The 14,363-nt window shown below is 40.2% G+C and overlaps 1 protein-coding gene across 1 annotated transcript in view; it reads right to left on the reverse strand.

The window, feature by feature from the left end:
• LOC122423345 (antigen WC1.1-like) overlaps nt 1-14,363 on the reverse strand; it is a 246,079-nt gene that overhangs the window by 30,548 nt on the left and 201,168 nt on the right. The window contains 4 exon segments of the mRNA XM_043440300.1: nt 849-1,163; nt 1,241-1,333; nt 5,626-5,943; nt 6,032-6,340. Coding sequence (XP_043296235.1) covers nt 849-1,163; nt 1,241-1,333; nt 5,626-5,943; nt 6,032-6,340 — 1,035 coding nt within the window.

A 14,363-nucleotide genomic window follows, 5' to 3' on the forward strand; every position in this document is an offset into this window, starting at 1 on the left:
CAATATTTTTGAAGAGTATGTTAAAGGGATGTGATGTGGATATTAGGGAGATAGGGATAATAATTAATCTAAAAATGTCCATATCCCAATCTCTGTAACCTGTGACTATGTTGCTGTACCTGACAAGAGGGATTTACAGATGTGAATAAGGTAAGGACCTCGGGATGGTGAGTTTAAGCTAGAATATTGTATTAACAATGTGAGCTGATTCCTACCACATCCTTAGACCCACTATCCTTAAATGTGCAATACTTTTATTAGCTCTGGTTAGAGAGAGAGAGAGATGTGACTCAGGATGATGGTTGGAGGCCTGCAGCATTGCTGGTCTGATAATGGATGAAGGGTGCTGTGAAGGAAAGGATGTAGGTGGTTTCAAGAAGTTTGAAAAGGCAAGAAACAGATTCCCCCCTAGAGCCACAAAAGTGATGCTGCCCTGCTGAAGCCTTGATCCCAGCCCAGTGAGATCCCTGCTGGACATCTAAGCTTGAGAAGAGTAAGGAAATGAATATATGTTATTTAAACCACTAATCGGTAAATTGTTAGGGAAGCAAAAGGAAACTAGTACCGTGGGTTTAAAATTTTTGTATGTAACTGGAGAGAGAGCCTTGCTTTCAAGAAAAACTGTAAGAAACGGCTCTGCCAGGAAACACTGCTGAGAAGAAAGGACCAGATCGTCAGCTATTGCAGGAGGAAGTGAAAGCACCTCGTCTTCACGTCTGCTGGAAAGACAGGCTCCATGGGAGGAAGCCTCCTTCTCTGGTCCTTTCAGCATCTCTCCCTCAGAGCTCAGACCCCGTCCTCCAGGGCCCCACCCCTCCCCCAGCCTGTGGACAGTGTGCAGCGCAGACCTGAGCAGATGACCCCCGCGTCCTGCTTGTGTCTGCAGTCCTGCCGCCCCCAGCCCTGGGAAGGGCACTTCCACACGTGGGATTCCTTTCCTGTGCAATTCAGGTCGTCCAGCCAGATGGGCCCTGATCCTGCCCCGAAGTGAGCAGACCCCGTGGCATTGAGAGCTTCTCCACAGCCCAGCTGCCTGCACACCACGCGGGCATCGTCCAGGTCCCAGCCGTCATCACAGATGGTGCCCCAGGAGCCCTGGTCAAGGATCTCCACTCTCCCGGCGCAGGGACCGCCCCCGTCCACCAGGCGGAGCTGTCTGCTGTCTGAGGAGAGAGAAATGGGACAATGGCGCGGTGATCCCAGGGGTTGAGAAGGGTCTTTTGTCTTGTGGGACCCTCACCTGAGCAATAAGGGCCGCTCTCCACTGAGGCCGCAGAGCCGGCTGGTTCTGACATAGAGTGGTTGCACTGAGGCAGCACCTGAGTCTGGTTTCCTAAAGAAACAACAATGATCGGAAGTCTGGAAGGGTTGAAGAACAGGAAACTGATTTAAGGGAAATAATGACCTCGTGATGGAGCCTAGGATGAAAGCAGTGACCCAGCAGTAAAGTTATCATGCTGTTAGTGTTCACCTTCTCCCTGGAGAGTACCACAATTTCTGTTTTAGCGCCAGTGTTCTTGTAAGAATGAGTTAAGTAAGTTGTTGTATTCCTAAATTTATCCCTGTGCAGTGATTAGCTGCTCAAGCATGTCCGGCTCTCTGCAACACCTTGGATTATAGCCCACCAGTCTCCTCTAACTATAGGATTTTTCAGGCAAGAATACTGGAGTGCGTTTCCATGCCCTCCTCCAGGGGATCTTCCCAAACCAGGGATCAAACCCAGGTCTTCCACACCGCAGGCAGATTCTTTACCATCTGAGCCACAGGGAAGCTGAAATCTATCCCTCAGTAAAAGCAAAATAACATTCTTTCTGAAAGAGTTCTACAATTTCTTCAATGTCTATCTTTAAAACAAACACTTGAATAAAATAGATCTCATTAAAAACAGAAAGGAAAAAGGAGACATTAGAAAGAATTCCCAGGGCTTTCAGCTGCTAGAATTACCTGGCAGAGAATATAAATAGCCACGGTTAAAGTGCTTATGGAATTAATTGACAAAATGTGTATCTTTGCAGAGAAATGATAACAAAAACCAAATATTTCTAGAGCTGAAAAACTTGTTAGCTGCAATTAAGAACTAAAGAATAAGTGTGGCCACACATTAGCTCAGCATAAAGTAGAAACATCAAAATGCAAAATCAGAGGATATTCTTCAATTTAGAAATTCAGGCCACATAGCAAGAGTTCTGGTTATATTGTTGTATAGCAGTTTTTCCAAAAATCCTTGGTTCAGTTCAGCTCAGTTGCTCAGTCATGTCCAACTCTTTGTGACCCAATTAACTGAAGCTTGCAGGCTTCCCTGTTCATCACCAACTCCTGGAGTTTGCTCAAACTCATGTCCAACAAGTCAGTGATGGATGAGATGGACCATCTCATCCTCTGTGATCCCCTTCTTCTCTCACCCTCAATCTTTCTTGGTATCTTTTCCAATGAGTCAGTTCTTGGCATCAGGCGACCAGAGTACTGGAGCTTCAGCTTCCTTCCAATGAATATTCAGGACTGATTTCCATTAGAATTCACTGGTTTGATCTCCTTGCATTCCAGGAGACTCTCAAGAGTCTTCTCCAACACAACAGTTCAAAAGCATTAAATCTTCAGAGCTCAACTTTCTTTATGGTCCAACTCTTACATCCATACATAACTACTGGAAAAATCACAGCTTTGACCAGATGGACCTACCTTTGTCAGCAAAGTAATGTCTCTCTTTTTTAACATGTTGTCTAGATTGGTCATAGCTTTTCTTCCAAGGAGCAAGCATCATTTAATTTCATGGCTGCAGTCACCATCTGCAGTGATTTTGGAGCCCAAGAAAATAAAGTCTCTCATTCTTTCCATTGTTTCCCCATCTATTTGCCATGGAGTGATGGGACCAGATGCCATGATCTTAGTTTTCTGAATGTTGGGTTTTAAGCCAGCGTTTTCACTCTCCTCTTTCACTTTCATCAAGAGGCTCTTCACTTCCTGTTAGCTTTCTGCCATCAGGGTGGTATCATCCGCATATTTGAGGTTATTGATATTTCTTCTGACAAACTTGATTCCAGCTTGTGCTTCATCCAGCCTAGCATTTTGCATGATGTACTCTGCATATAAGTTAAATAAGCAGAGTGACAATATACAGCCTTGATGTACTCCTTGCCCAATTTGGAAACAGTCTGTTGTTCCATGTCCAATTCTAACTATTGCTTCTTGACCTGCATACAGATTTATCAGGAGGAAGATAAGGTGGTCTGGTATTCCCATTTCTTGACGAATTTTTCACAGTTTGTTGTGACCCACATAGTCAAAGTTTGGCGTAGTCAGTAATGCAGAAGTAGATGTTTTTCTGGAACTCTTTTGCTTTTTCTGTGATCCAACAGATGTTGGCAATTTCATCAGTATGAAAAGGCAAAACTTAGTAGTTGAAGAAAAAACTATGTACTTCGTTTTGCTTATGACTTTGGATCATTAATCAGGAAGAAACTCAGTTTGGTAGTCTTTCAGTGGGGTCTTTCAGTGTTGCAATTAGGTGTCACTTGGAGCTGAAGTCATTTAAAGACGTGACTGAACTCTGGTTCTGTAAGGAAATTCCCAGAACTGTTCTAAGGGTAAAGGAACATCATGTCTTCAACTTAATTCAAAAAGAATTTACATATTTAAGGATAAATGGGGCAGAAGGGGAATCGAGAAGGAAAGACACTCACACACACAGATTAAAGGAAAATATTGATACTAATATTTAGAAACCCACATAAATGTCATAAGGTCATTTTTATATTTATTCCAAACATTTTTATGTCTCAGCATACATCAAAATTTGAAGAGTTAAAAGATGAAAACAAGTCAAAGAGAATTCATTGCCAGGACACTCACAAAAATACTCATAACATCAAGAATAAAATACCTAGGAGAAATCCTAGTAAAAAATGGGCAAAATCTCTGAGAGAAATTCAGGATCTAACCGAATGGAGGGATGTATTATGTCAATGATTCGAAAACTCAACATTGTCAGTGTCAATCATTCTCAAATTTCTATGTCTACTCTCAAATTTTTAAATCTAATCTCAATGAAAATACCCTTAAGCTTTTCTTTTGGTGAAAATGACAAGCTAATTTCTAAATTCATACAAAATACAAGCAACCAAGAATGACCAACACAGTTGGTAAGAAAAGCAACAATATTCGCCCGGGCCTGGTGTACTGGGAAGACTCAGAGGGATTGGGTAGAGCGGGAGGTGGGAGGGGGGATTGGGATGGGGAATACATGTAACTCCATGGCTGATTCATGTCAATGTATGACAAAACCCACTACGTTACTGTAAAGTAATTAGCCTCCAACTAATAAAAATAAATGAAAAAAGAAAAGAATAGAAAAGAAAAGCAACGATGTTAGTAGAGTTAATGTAAAGTAACTCTTGGAAGTTAAAATTATTCTGACTTACTACAAAGTTTGAAACTCAGGGTGATGGTGAAGGACAGGGAAGCCTGGTGTGCTATAGTCCACAGGGTCACAAAGAGTCAGACTTGACTTAGCCATTGAACAGCAACAACTACAAAGGTATGATAGTAAAGAAAATGCAGTATTGATGCCAGGATAAACAAATGATAACATGGAACAGAATAGAGAGTCTCAAAAAAGACAGACATGCTTGCCCTTCTGCTTATGATGAAGGCAGCACTGCAGTGGGGCAAAGAGTCTTCAGAAAAAGATTCTGAGTCAATTGGATGTCCATATGAAACCTGACCCTTATCTTACACAGAAAGCAATCCCAGAAGGAATGCACAATAATATGCAAGAGAAAAATAATGTTTTTGTAAGATACTCTTAGAGAGTGTTTTTATGATCTTGGAGTAGGCAAAATTCTTTTTAAAGGATATAAGAAGCATTAAATGTACAGAAAAAAGGTAGTAAATGTATTTCTATGAGATTAAGAAATGAGTTCATCAAAGGACACCATTTGATTAAGAAAATGAAAATAAAAGACCAAGGGTTAAACATGGAAAATAAGTAATACATATTTGCATGCAAAGACATTGTCATGATAAGTTGTAGTATCATATAAATAACCCAGATTTATACTGTCAGTAGAATGGATCAGTACATGGCCATGTGATCATTCAAAGCATACTCTACAGTAAAAAAAAAAAAAAAAAAAAAGTGCTACAATAAACAACATCACGTGTGAATCCCAAACATAATTTTGAGTCTACGAAATTAGATACAAAAGATGAAATATACTGCATCATTTTAAATAAAGTTCAAACATTGATAAAACTCTCTATGTTAGCAGAAATTAACTAAGTGATTTTCCCTTTAGAGGAGGGAAGACACAGTTACTAGGGACAATAGTGACTGTGGTGCTGGGGACAATGTCTTTGTCCATCTGGACTGGGGTTCATACTGAGGTCTATACTTACTGCTCCTACATTGTTTTCTATGATTTTATGTAAGCAGGATGTTGCTTAAAAATATGTTATCCAACTTCACACTTCTTGCCTTGAGCTGAAAAAGGAATGAACAATGAGAAGATCTATATTTCACCACAAAATATCTGACCTTGAAGCCCGTTTAACCTCACTCTCTGCTCTTGGGGACATTTCACTCCAGGGGCATCCTGAGTATCAGTAGCCCTTGACCCTCTCTCTTACCTGAGCAGATCACAGAGGCCGTGTTGCCATGGGAACAGTCAGGCCCACCCAGGACAGTCACAGGGCAACTCCACAGGAAGGACTCCACCCCCGAGCAGTGAAATCGGGATGTTAAGATCTGATCTCCTCCTTCCACCAAGTGTGGTCCTCTGGGGGTGGAGAAGGCAACTCCACAGCCGAGCTGGCGACAGACAACATTGGCATTGGCCAGACTCCAGTGGGAGGCACAGAGCGCTCTCCATCGTCCAGAAATGTTCATCTCCACCTGCCCCTCACACTGAGAGGAGCCGTTTGTCATGAGCCGGACTTCCGAGTATGCTGGTAGAAGATAGGATTTCAGCAAAATCTCATGATTTTCTTACCCCAACAGAGAGTGCAGGGAGGTTAGTCCTGACCTGCATCTCACCTGAACAGACAACCTGAGCAGCTCCATGGTGCTGACACGTGCCGCCTGGACAGGGCACTCTGGGGCAGACCCGGAGCTCAGGCTCCTCCCCCTCACACCTGAACTCTTCAGCCCAGACCCGGCCATCGGACTCTCTGAAGGGCACGTGTCCCAGGACAGACACAGCCTTGCCACACCCCAGCTCTGCACAGATGACCTGGGCAGTGGGGAGTGTGAAGTTCCCATCAGACACTGGGATCCAGGCTTCTCCAGAATGCACTTCTACTCGCCCTGAGCAGGGTCCATCCCCTCCAGCCAGACGCACAAATCCTAAGAGGAAACAACAACAAAACCAGTGAGTGTTCGTGGTACTGACTTGGCAACTGGAAACCGCACCTCACAGGCAGTGGTGTGATAGTTTTTCTTTTTAGGCTTGGAGCATGCAGAGAGTCTTTGACAGTTATTGTCATAATTGAATTTTCATGAGCAGGTTTCTGAAGAGAAATCCAGAAGGATTACAAGGTCAGTTTGGAATGGTTGAATCCCAAGAACATACACTTTGAGACTGGTTAGAAATGTGAATTCTTTGGTCTAGGAGCCTGGAAACTACAGAGCCCAATTCAGATCATTGGAATGGCTGAATACTGGAAACATGTTTTGGCATTGGTTGGAGAAATGAATTTCTCATTTAGCAGCCTAGGGCCTATATACAGATCCAAGGACACTGTATAGTATTCAGGCACTTAAACTTGAACGTAGAGATATGCAGAACAGAACCCACCCAGAGGGACATGGGTTATGCGATTAGAGACCTAGCATCCAGACAAGCTTAGAAAGCTTTCGTGGGACTTGTGGGGCTAATATTCTGACCAGTTTTCTCTCCCAGGAGCTAGTCCTCAAGTGACTTAGGTTAGGGAAAGTCCTGAGGCTGCATCCATGAGGGCGTGCCAACCTGTAGGCGAGTGACGGCTCCAGAGAAGAAATATGGACACTATCACTAATTCACATTTATGTCATCACATCTTGTCTTTCTGATACTTTTTCATGACAAAAAATTCCATGAATTCCTTCAGCGACCTCAGTGGGAAAGAAAATGCATTAAGAAAACCCAGAGAGTCATAGAGAGAGAGTCCCAGCCATCTCTCTTGAAACCCTAGGATTTGTCAAAGAAGCTGGGGGAGGGTGTGCTCTCAGTGGGTGTGTACCGGACAGCTGAGTTTCCAGATAGTCTCCTATTAATGGTTTTTCTTCTCAAACAGGACTCGTAGAAAATGCTAAGGGCTGATAATAAATGATTTTAATACTATCATTGTACTAATTCTAACCACAGAAAAATGTGCATTCTTTTCAAGCACACATAGAATATTCTCCAGGCTAGGTTACACATAAGTCTTAACAAATTCAAAACTATTAAAAATAATTTCAAGCATCTTTCATGACCATAATGGAATGGAACTAAAATTCAATAATGATCAGAAAACAGGAATTCGTGAATATATAAAAATTAAACCACACACTCATATTTTAAGATTGTTTTCCTATTTCTGTAAAGAATGCTATTGGGATTTAGATAGGAATTGCATTAAATCTATAGATCACTTTGAGAAGTACAGGCATTTTTACAATATTGATTATTTCAAGCCAGAAACACAGAATGACTTTCCATTGATCATTTGTCTTTAATTTCTTTCATGAATGTTTTACAGTTCTCAAAGAAGATGGCATGTTGCCAAAAAGGAGGAAGAAGAAGGAGGAGGAAGAAGTGACCAAACAAGCCATAATTTGGAGCCTCAATTTGAAAAAGTCTCAATATGGATAAGACATGTAAATATTTGTGGGAAACACTTGTTGAATAGGTTGTTAGCATATTACATCACCCTCTGCTCCTCTCATCTACTACCTAAGCTGCTATCCTTTCTCATTTCTCCCACTTTAGGCAAGCAAACACCATTTTAAAAGATACAGATGGATGGAAAAGAAAATCAGAAAGGATAGCTACTGCTGAAGGAGTAGGATGTAGGTGGGGCATATGGCAGGCAAGGTGAGATCAAGGAAGTTTTGAAACTAAAGGAGGAAAACCAAAATAAAAGTTCATCGTTTGGTCATCAAAGGAACACATTTTGAACTGAATGAAGATAACCCAATGAAAAAACTTTATTTAATTCATCAAGGATAATTCCCTGATTTCTGGGTGTGTTCTGATTGTTTATTTCTAAAGTTCTTCCTGGTAAAGGACTGTTTAGTGATGCCCAACATCCAACCAAAAAATTATTAGAATTTCCAAAAGAGAGAAATTTAACCTGTAACACATTTTTAACAAGCAATCATTTAAAGTAGGTTCAGAAATTACAGAAATGATTGAATTGGCTGAACAGCTCCTTAAACTCCTAATATCAATTTGCTTAATGAAGCATAAAAATAAACAGGGAGAAAAACTAGGAAAAATAGACAAATGAGATTTCTGAAACTGAATAATATAGTATTGGGATGAACAATTATTTGGATTAATTACACAAGAGACTAGACACTGCAGAATAAAAGAATTGGGAAGTGAAACACAGCAGTAGAGACTATCTAAACTGAACCAAAGAGAGTAAAAAGGCAGAAAAATATGAATGGAAATTCAATGGCATGTGGGATAATATCAAAATATATAAAATATGTGTATTTGGAGATTCAGAATAAGGGATGTGCAGGAAAATGTTAAGAAAAGATGAATGAAATTTTCCTAAAGTTATTGAAAGCTGTAAACCCACTCACCCAAAAAGCTAAACAAAACCCAAACAAGATAATGAAACCATTCTCAGAAAACTTGACAATGTAATTACTGAAATTCAACAAACTAAACAAAAATATCTTAAGAGCAGCCAGGAAAGTTTGACACATTATATACAGGAAACAAAAGGATAAGTATTATTTACTGACTTTGTTGGAAGCAATGAAAGTCAGATAACAATGTAAAAACATGTGTAAAGTATTGGGGTTGGGCATTTGTTAACCTAGAATTTAATACCTGTGAAAATACTTTTCAAAACTGAATGAAAATTAAAATGATTTCAGGTCAACGAAAGATGATAGACTTGGAGGCCACCAGACACACACTACACAAAACTGCCTCAGAAAGTTCTTCAAGTTAAAGGGAGATGACAGCAGATGAAAACAGGGACCTCTCAAAGCTATAGAGACTGTGCCAAATGCTGATTCTCTATTAGAAGATTTAACCCAAATGTATTAGCAACAAACTATAAGATTCATAATAAATTTAAAAGTAGAATGTATGACAATGATAGCACTAATGACAAGAACAGGAAAGTGGAAGAAAAGCATAGTGACTGACATTGCATGTTGTGATATAATATCACTTCAAGGTAAAGTGTAATTAGAGATTAATAATTCAACACTGGGCTTCCCAGGTGGTTCAGTGCTGAAGACTCCACCTGCCAATGCAGAAGACGTGGGATCGATCTGTGGTCTAGGAAGGTCCCGCATACCACGGAGCAACTAAGCCTGTGCACCACAACTAGTGAGCCTGTGCTCTAGAGCCCAGGGGCCACGACTACTGAAGCTTGTGCGCCATAGAGCCTGTGCTCCAAAACAGGAGAGGCCACCACAGTGAGAAGCTCCTGGCTGCAACTAGAGAGTAGCCTCTGATCTCCACAGCTAGAGAAAAACCCATGCATCAGTGAAGACCCAGCACAGCCAAAAATAAATAAAAATTATTTTAAATTAAAAAAAAAATAATTCAACATTATTATCACCTAAAAATCTGATATGATTAATAAACCAATAGAGTATTTAAACTAAAATGACAAAATATACTCGAAGATTAAAATAAGAACAAAGATATAACAAATAGCAGGCAAGTACATTTAAACTCAATTATATCAATAATTATATTAAATGTAAATCATTTAAGTACTCCAAATAAAAAACAAAATAATCAGACCAGATAAAGTAAGACAAAATAACATACTGTCTACAAACATAGATATGTTTAAATATAAACACAGAAACATATTAAAGAAGTAAAAATTACATACCATGCAAGCACAAATCAGAGAAAACTGTATATAATATCTAAATTAATATCATACAAAGTCAGACTATAAGACAAAGAATGCATTCAGAGAAAAAGAAATATTTTATGATAAAATACAAAAGAAATTATATAGTATCAAAACTGGTGGGTTAAAAATAAAGTGATGCTTAGAAGAAAATTTAGAACCTTGACGATTATATTAGAATAAAAATAGAAACAGAAGGAAATGATCCAAGACTCCACCTCAAGAATCTACAAAAGCAACAGCAATCATAACTGAAAAAGAGGAATGAAAACTGAGTATAGAAATCAATTAAGAAGAAAGCAAATATGCAATCAAGAAAATCAATAGAGTCCATGAATGATTCTCTTAAAAAGAACATTAACACTGATAATCTTCTAGCAAAACCAATTAAGAAAAAAGAGGGAACACATTAACGGCACCAGTAACAAAAAGAGGAGTATTATTGTAGATCTTCCCAACATCTAAGGATATGATATATGAACCAGTGTTACTAACTGGAATTTTTTTGTAAAATGAGTCAAGTCCTTGAAAACACATTACTTATGAAACACAACTCACCAAAATCTGATACCAAAAAAAAGAGAAAAATATGAGTAAACATATTTGATAAATAAACAGAATCCATATTATAAAAATTTTCCACTAAGAAAACTGCCAGCTACAAATGCTAGCACTTCCACAGAGCTCAGAAATGACTCCCACAACAAGATAAAGGAAGAGAGGGAGGGAAGGAATGAGGGCAGGAAGGAAGTGTCACACAGAGGCTGTGGTGACAGTACAAATTGACCTGCATCTTTCCAACCCTCCCCTCCTGCAATCCTTGCATCTTCATCCCCTCACCATTTTGTACTTCAATACTGTAGTTCCTGGTGGCTCAGAAGATAACCAAGACTCTGCCTGCAATGCAGGACACCCAGGTTTGATCCCTGGGTGAGAAAGATCCCCTAGAGAAAGAAATGGCAACCCACTCCAGTATTCTTGCCTGGAGAATCCTATGGTCCATGGGGTCGCAAAGAGTAGGACAGGACTGAAGCAACATGGAACACTTGCACCACAGTCCTTCACAATTTGTGTGTTCCCTTCCAAATCTTCCTCCTGAACCCCATGACATCTCCTCATTATTTCAAACAAGCCTCTCTACGTTCTTCTCTGGTCATTGTTTCCATTCTACATTTCTCCTAAACATGGTACTTCACTTCCAGCAATCCACTACTGAGGCTGAAATTTCTCTTCCATACCTGACTCCTAAGGTTGAGCAGAAGAAACTCCAAGAGTTCAATTTTGATTAAGATAATGAAAAGACATGCTATTCTAATCTTATCTCTGCTACATCACTACCACTTTGACTTATCTTCGCATCATTAAAACATGTCTGAAAATATGGAAAAGACAGACCAAGGGGAGGAAACTAGGGACAAAAGGAGAAATAGAAGGAACCTGGAACCATTCATAAAAATGTGAGAGCCTAAGTTAGAGCCACCTCATGTGAAGAGTTGACTCATTGGAAAAGACCCTAATGCTGGGAGGGATTGGGGGCAGGAGGAGAAGGGGATGACAGAGGGTGAGATGGCTGGATGGCATCACCAACTCGGTGGACATGTGTTTGAGTAAATTCCGGGAGTTTGTGATTGACAGGGAGGCCTGGAATGCTGTGATTCATGGGGTCGCAAAGAGTCAGACACGACTGAGTGACTGAATTGAACTGAACTGACTGAAGTTAGAGCAATGGTCGTCAGGGAGTACAAACCACAATAAAGGTTTAAATATCAGAGCACTCTCCAGTTCTCTACTTTTAAATGTATCTTAACTGGAATTAATATCAAGACATCAGTATTCTTAGGATGGTAACATTGGGAGTTCTAATTTCACCCAAAGTTCAAACATCACACACTCCATTTTCATCCAGATGCTGATTTATCAAAATAAGGTAGAGACACCTGTAGTTTCTCCACAAATTTATCTGCAGTTGGAACCATGATGAGGGCATTGTGACCATGAGGAAGGTTACTTGAGATGCCAGAAAACAGGTTTGCTTAAAATAAAAGTTTCTAACTAAAATTCAAATGCACCTCGAAAATAATTCTTTTTTTATTAGTTGGAGGCTAATTATTTTACAATATTGTAGTGGGTTTTTTCATACATTGACATGAATCAGCCATGTAGTTACATGTATTCCCCATCCCGATCCCCCCTCCCACCTCCCTCTCCACCCGATTCCTCTGGGTCTTCCCAGTGTACCAGCCCCAAGCACTTGTCTCATGCATCCAGCCTGGGCTGGTGATCTGTTTCACTATAGATAATATACGTGCTGTTCTCTTGAAACATCCTACCCTCGCCTTCTCCCACAGAGTCCAAAAGTCTCTTCTGTACATCTGTGTCTCTTTTTCTGTTTTGCACATAAGGTTACACAAATATATGGAATTTAGAAAGATGGTAATGAAAATAATTATTTTTAATAAGAATAATAAAGACAATGGAAGAAAACATTTTGAAGAGATGGATAGATTTATGACATAAGTGCTGTAACGGTTTCACAAAGCATACTTATCAGGCAGTCTTGTATGTCAGTCATACCTCAATAAAGTACTATTTAAAAAGGAAAAGAATTGTCTTCTTAAGGGCCTCAACTAGAATCATCAAAGATCTGCTGAAGGTGAGATTAGAAAAGATCACTTTTCCAATGATCTTCCTCAACATAAACACCCAAGAGCTGACTGGCTGTGGCTGCAAAGGGCCTACTGCAGGTGTCCTCAGGGCTCCCCTGTCCCACCGTCTCATTAGATGGGGTGATACCATCCTAAGAGCAGACTTCTACCTTAGGGAATTCACTGTGATATCTAGCAGTATCTTCCTCCAGTCCAGCTGTTCTGCTGTGATTAATAACCTGGACATCAAATCCAGCATTGTGATAACAACTAGACACTGTCAAATACTGTGAGCACCCATTCACACCCTAGTTTCACTGCAGTCTTTACTGCATCCACCTTGGCATAGGTCAAATATACTTAGATAGCACTGAGCACATCTTAGGAGTCACTTCAGGTCCTCTTAGGTTCAATTCAGTTCAGTTCAGTTCAGTCGCTCAGTTATGTCTGACTCTTTGCAACCACATGGATTGCAGCACGCCAGGCCTCCCTGTCCATCAGCAACTCCCAGAGTTTACTTTAACTCATGTCCATTCAGTTGGTGATGCCATCCAACCACCTCATCCTCTGTTTCCTCTTCTCCTTCCTTCAATCTTTTCAGCATCAGGGTCTTTTCAAATGAGTCAGTTCTTCGCATAAGATGGCCAAAGGATTGGAGTTTCGGCTTCAGCATCAGTCCTTCCAATGAATGTTCAGGATGGATTTCCTTTAGGATGGACACGTTGGAGCTCCTTGCTGTCCAAGGGACTCTCAAGAGTCTTCTCCAACACCACAGTTCAAAAGCATCAGTTCTTCGGTGTTCAGCTTTCTTTATAGTCCAACTCTCACATCCATGCAGGACTACAGGAAAAACCATAGCTTTGACTAGATGGGTCTTTGTTGACAAAGAAATGTCTCTGCTTTTTAATATGCTGTCTAGGTTGGTCATAGCTTTTCTTCCAAGGAGCAAGTGTCTTTTAATTTCATGGCTGCAGTCACCATCTGCAGCGATTTTGCAGTTTAAAAAAGAAGTCTGTCACTATTTCCACTGTTACCCAATCTATTTGCTAGGAAGAGATGGGGCCAGATGCTATGATCTTAGTTTCTGAATGTTGAGATTTAAGCTAACTTTTTCACTTTCCTCTTTCACTATTGTCAAGAGGCTCTTTAGTTCTTCACTTTCTGCCATAACTGTGATGTCATCTGCATATCTGAGGTTATTGATATTTCTCCCAGCAATCTTGATTCCAATGTGTGCTTCATTCAGTCCAACATTTCTCATGATGTACTCTGCATATAAGTTAAATAAACAGGATGACAGTATACAGCCTTGACATACTCCTTCCCCGATTTGGAACCAGTCTTCTGTTCTATGTCCGATTCTAACTGTTGCTTCTTGACTTGAATACAGATTTCTCAGGAGGCAGGTCAGATGGTTTGGCATTCCCATTGCTTGAAGAATTTTCCAGTTTGTTGTGATCCACACAGTTAAAGGCTTTGGCATAGTCAATAAAGTAGAAGTAGATGTTTTTCTCAAACTCTCCTGCCTTTTCAATGAACCAACGGATGTTGGCAATTTGATCTCTGGTTCTTCTGCCTTTTCTACATCCAGCTTAAACATCTGGAAGTTCATAGTTCATGGACCACAGCCTTGTCTAACTCAAT

Source organism: Cervus canadensis, chromosome 21, assembly GCF_019320065.1.
Source record: "Cervus canadensis isolate Bull #8, Minnesota chromosome 21, ASM1932006v1, whole genome shotgun sequence".
Taxonomy (NCBI): Eukaryota; Metazoa; Chordata; class Mammalia; order Artiodactyla; family Cervidae; genus Cervus; species Cervus canadensis.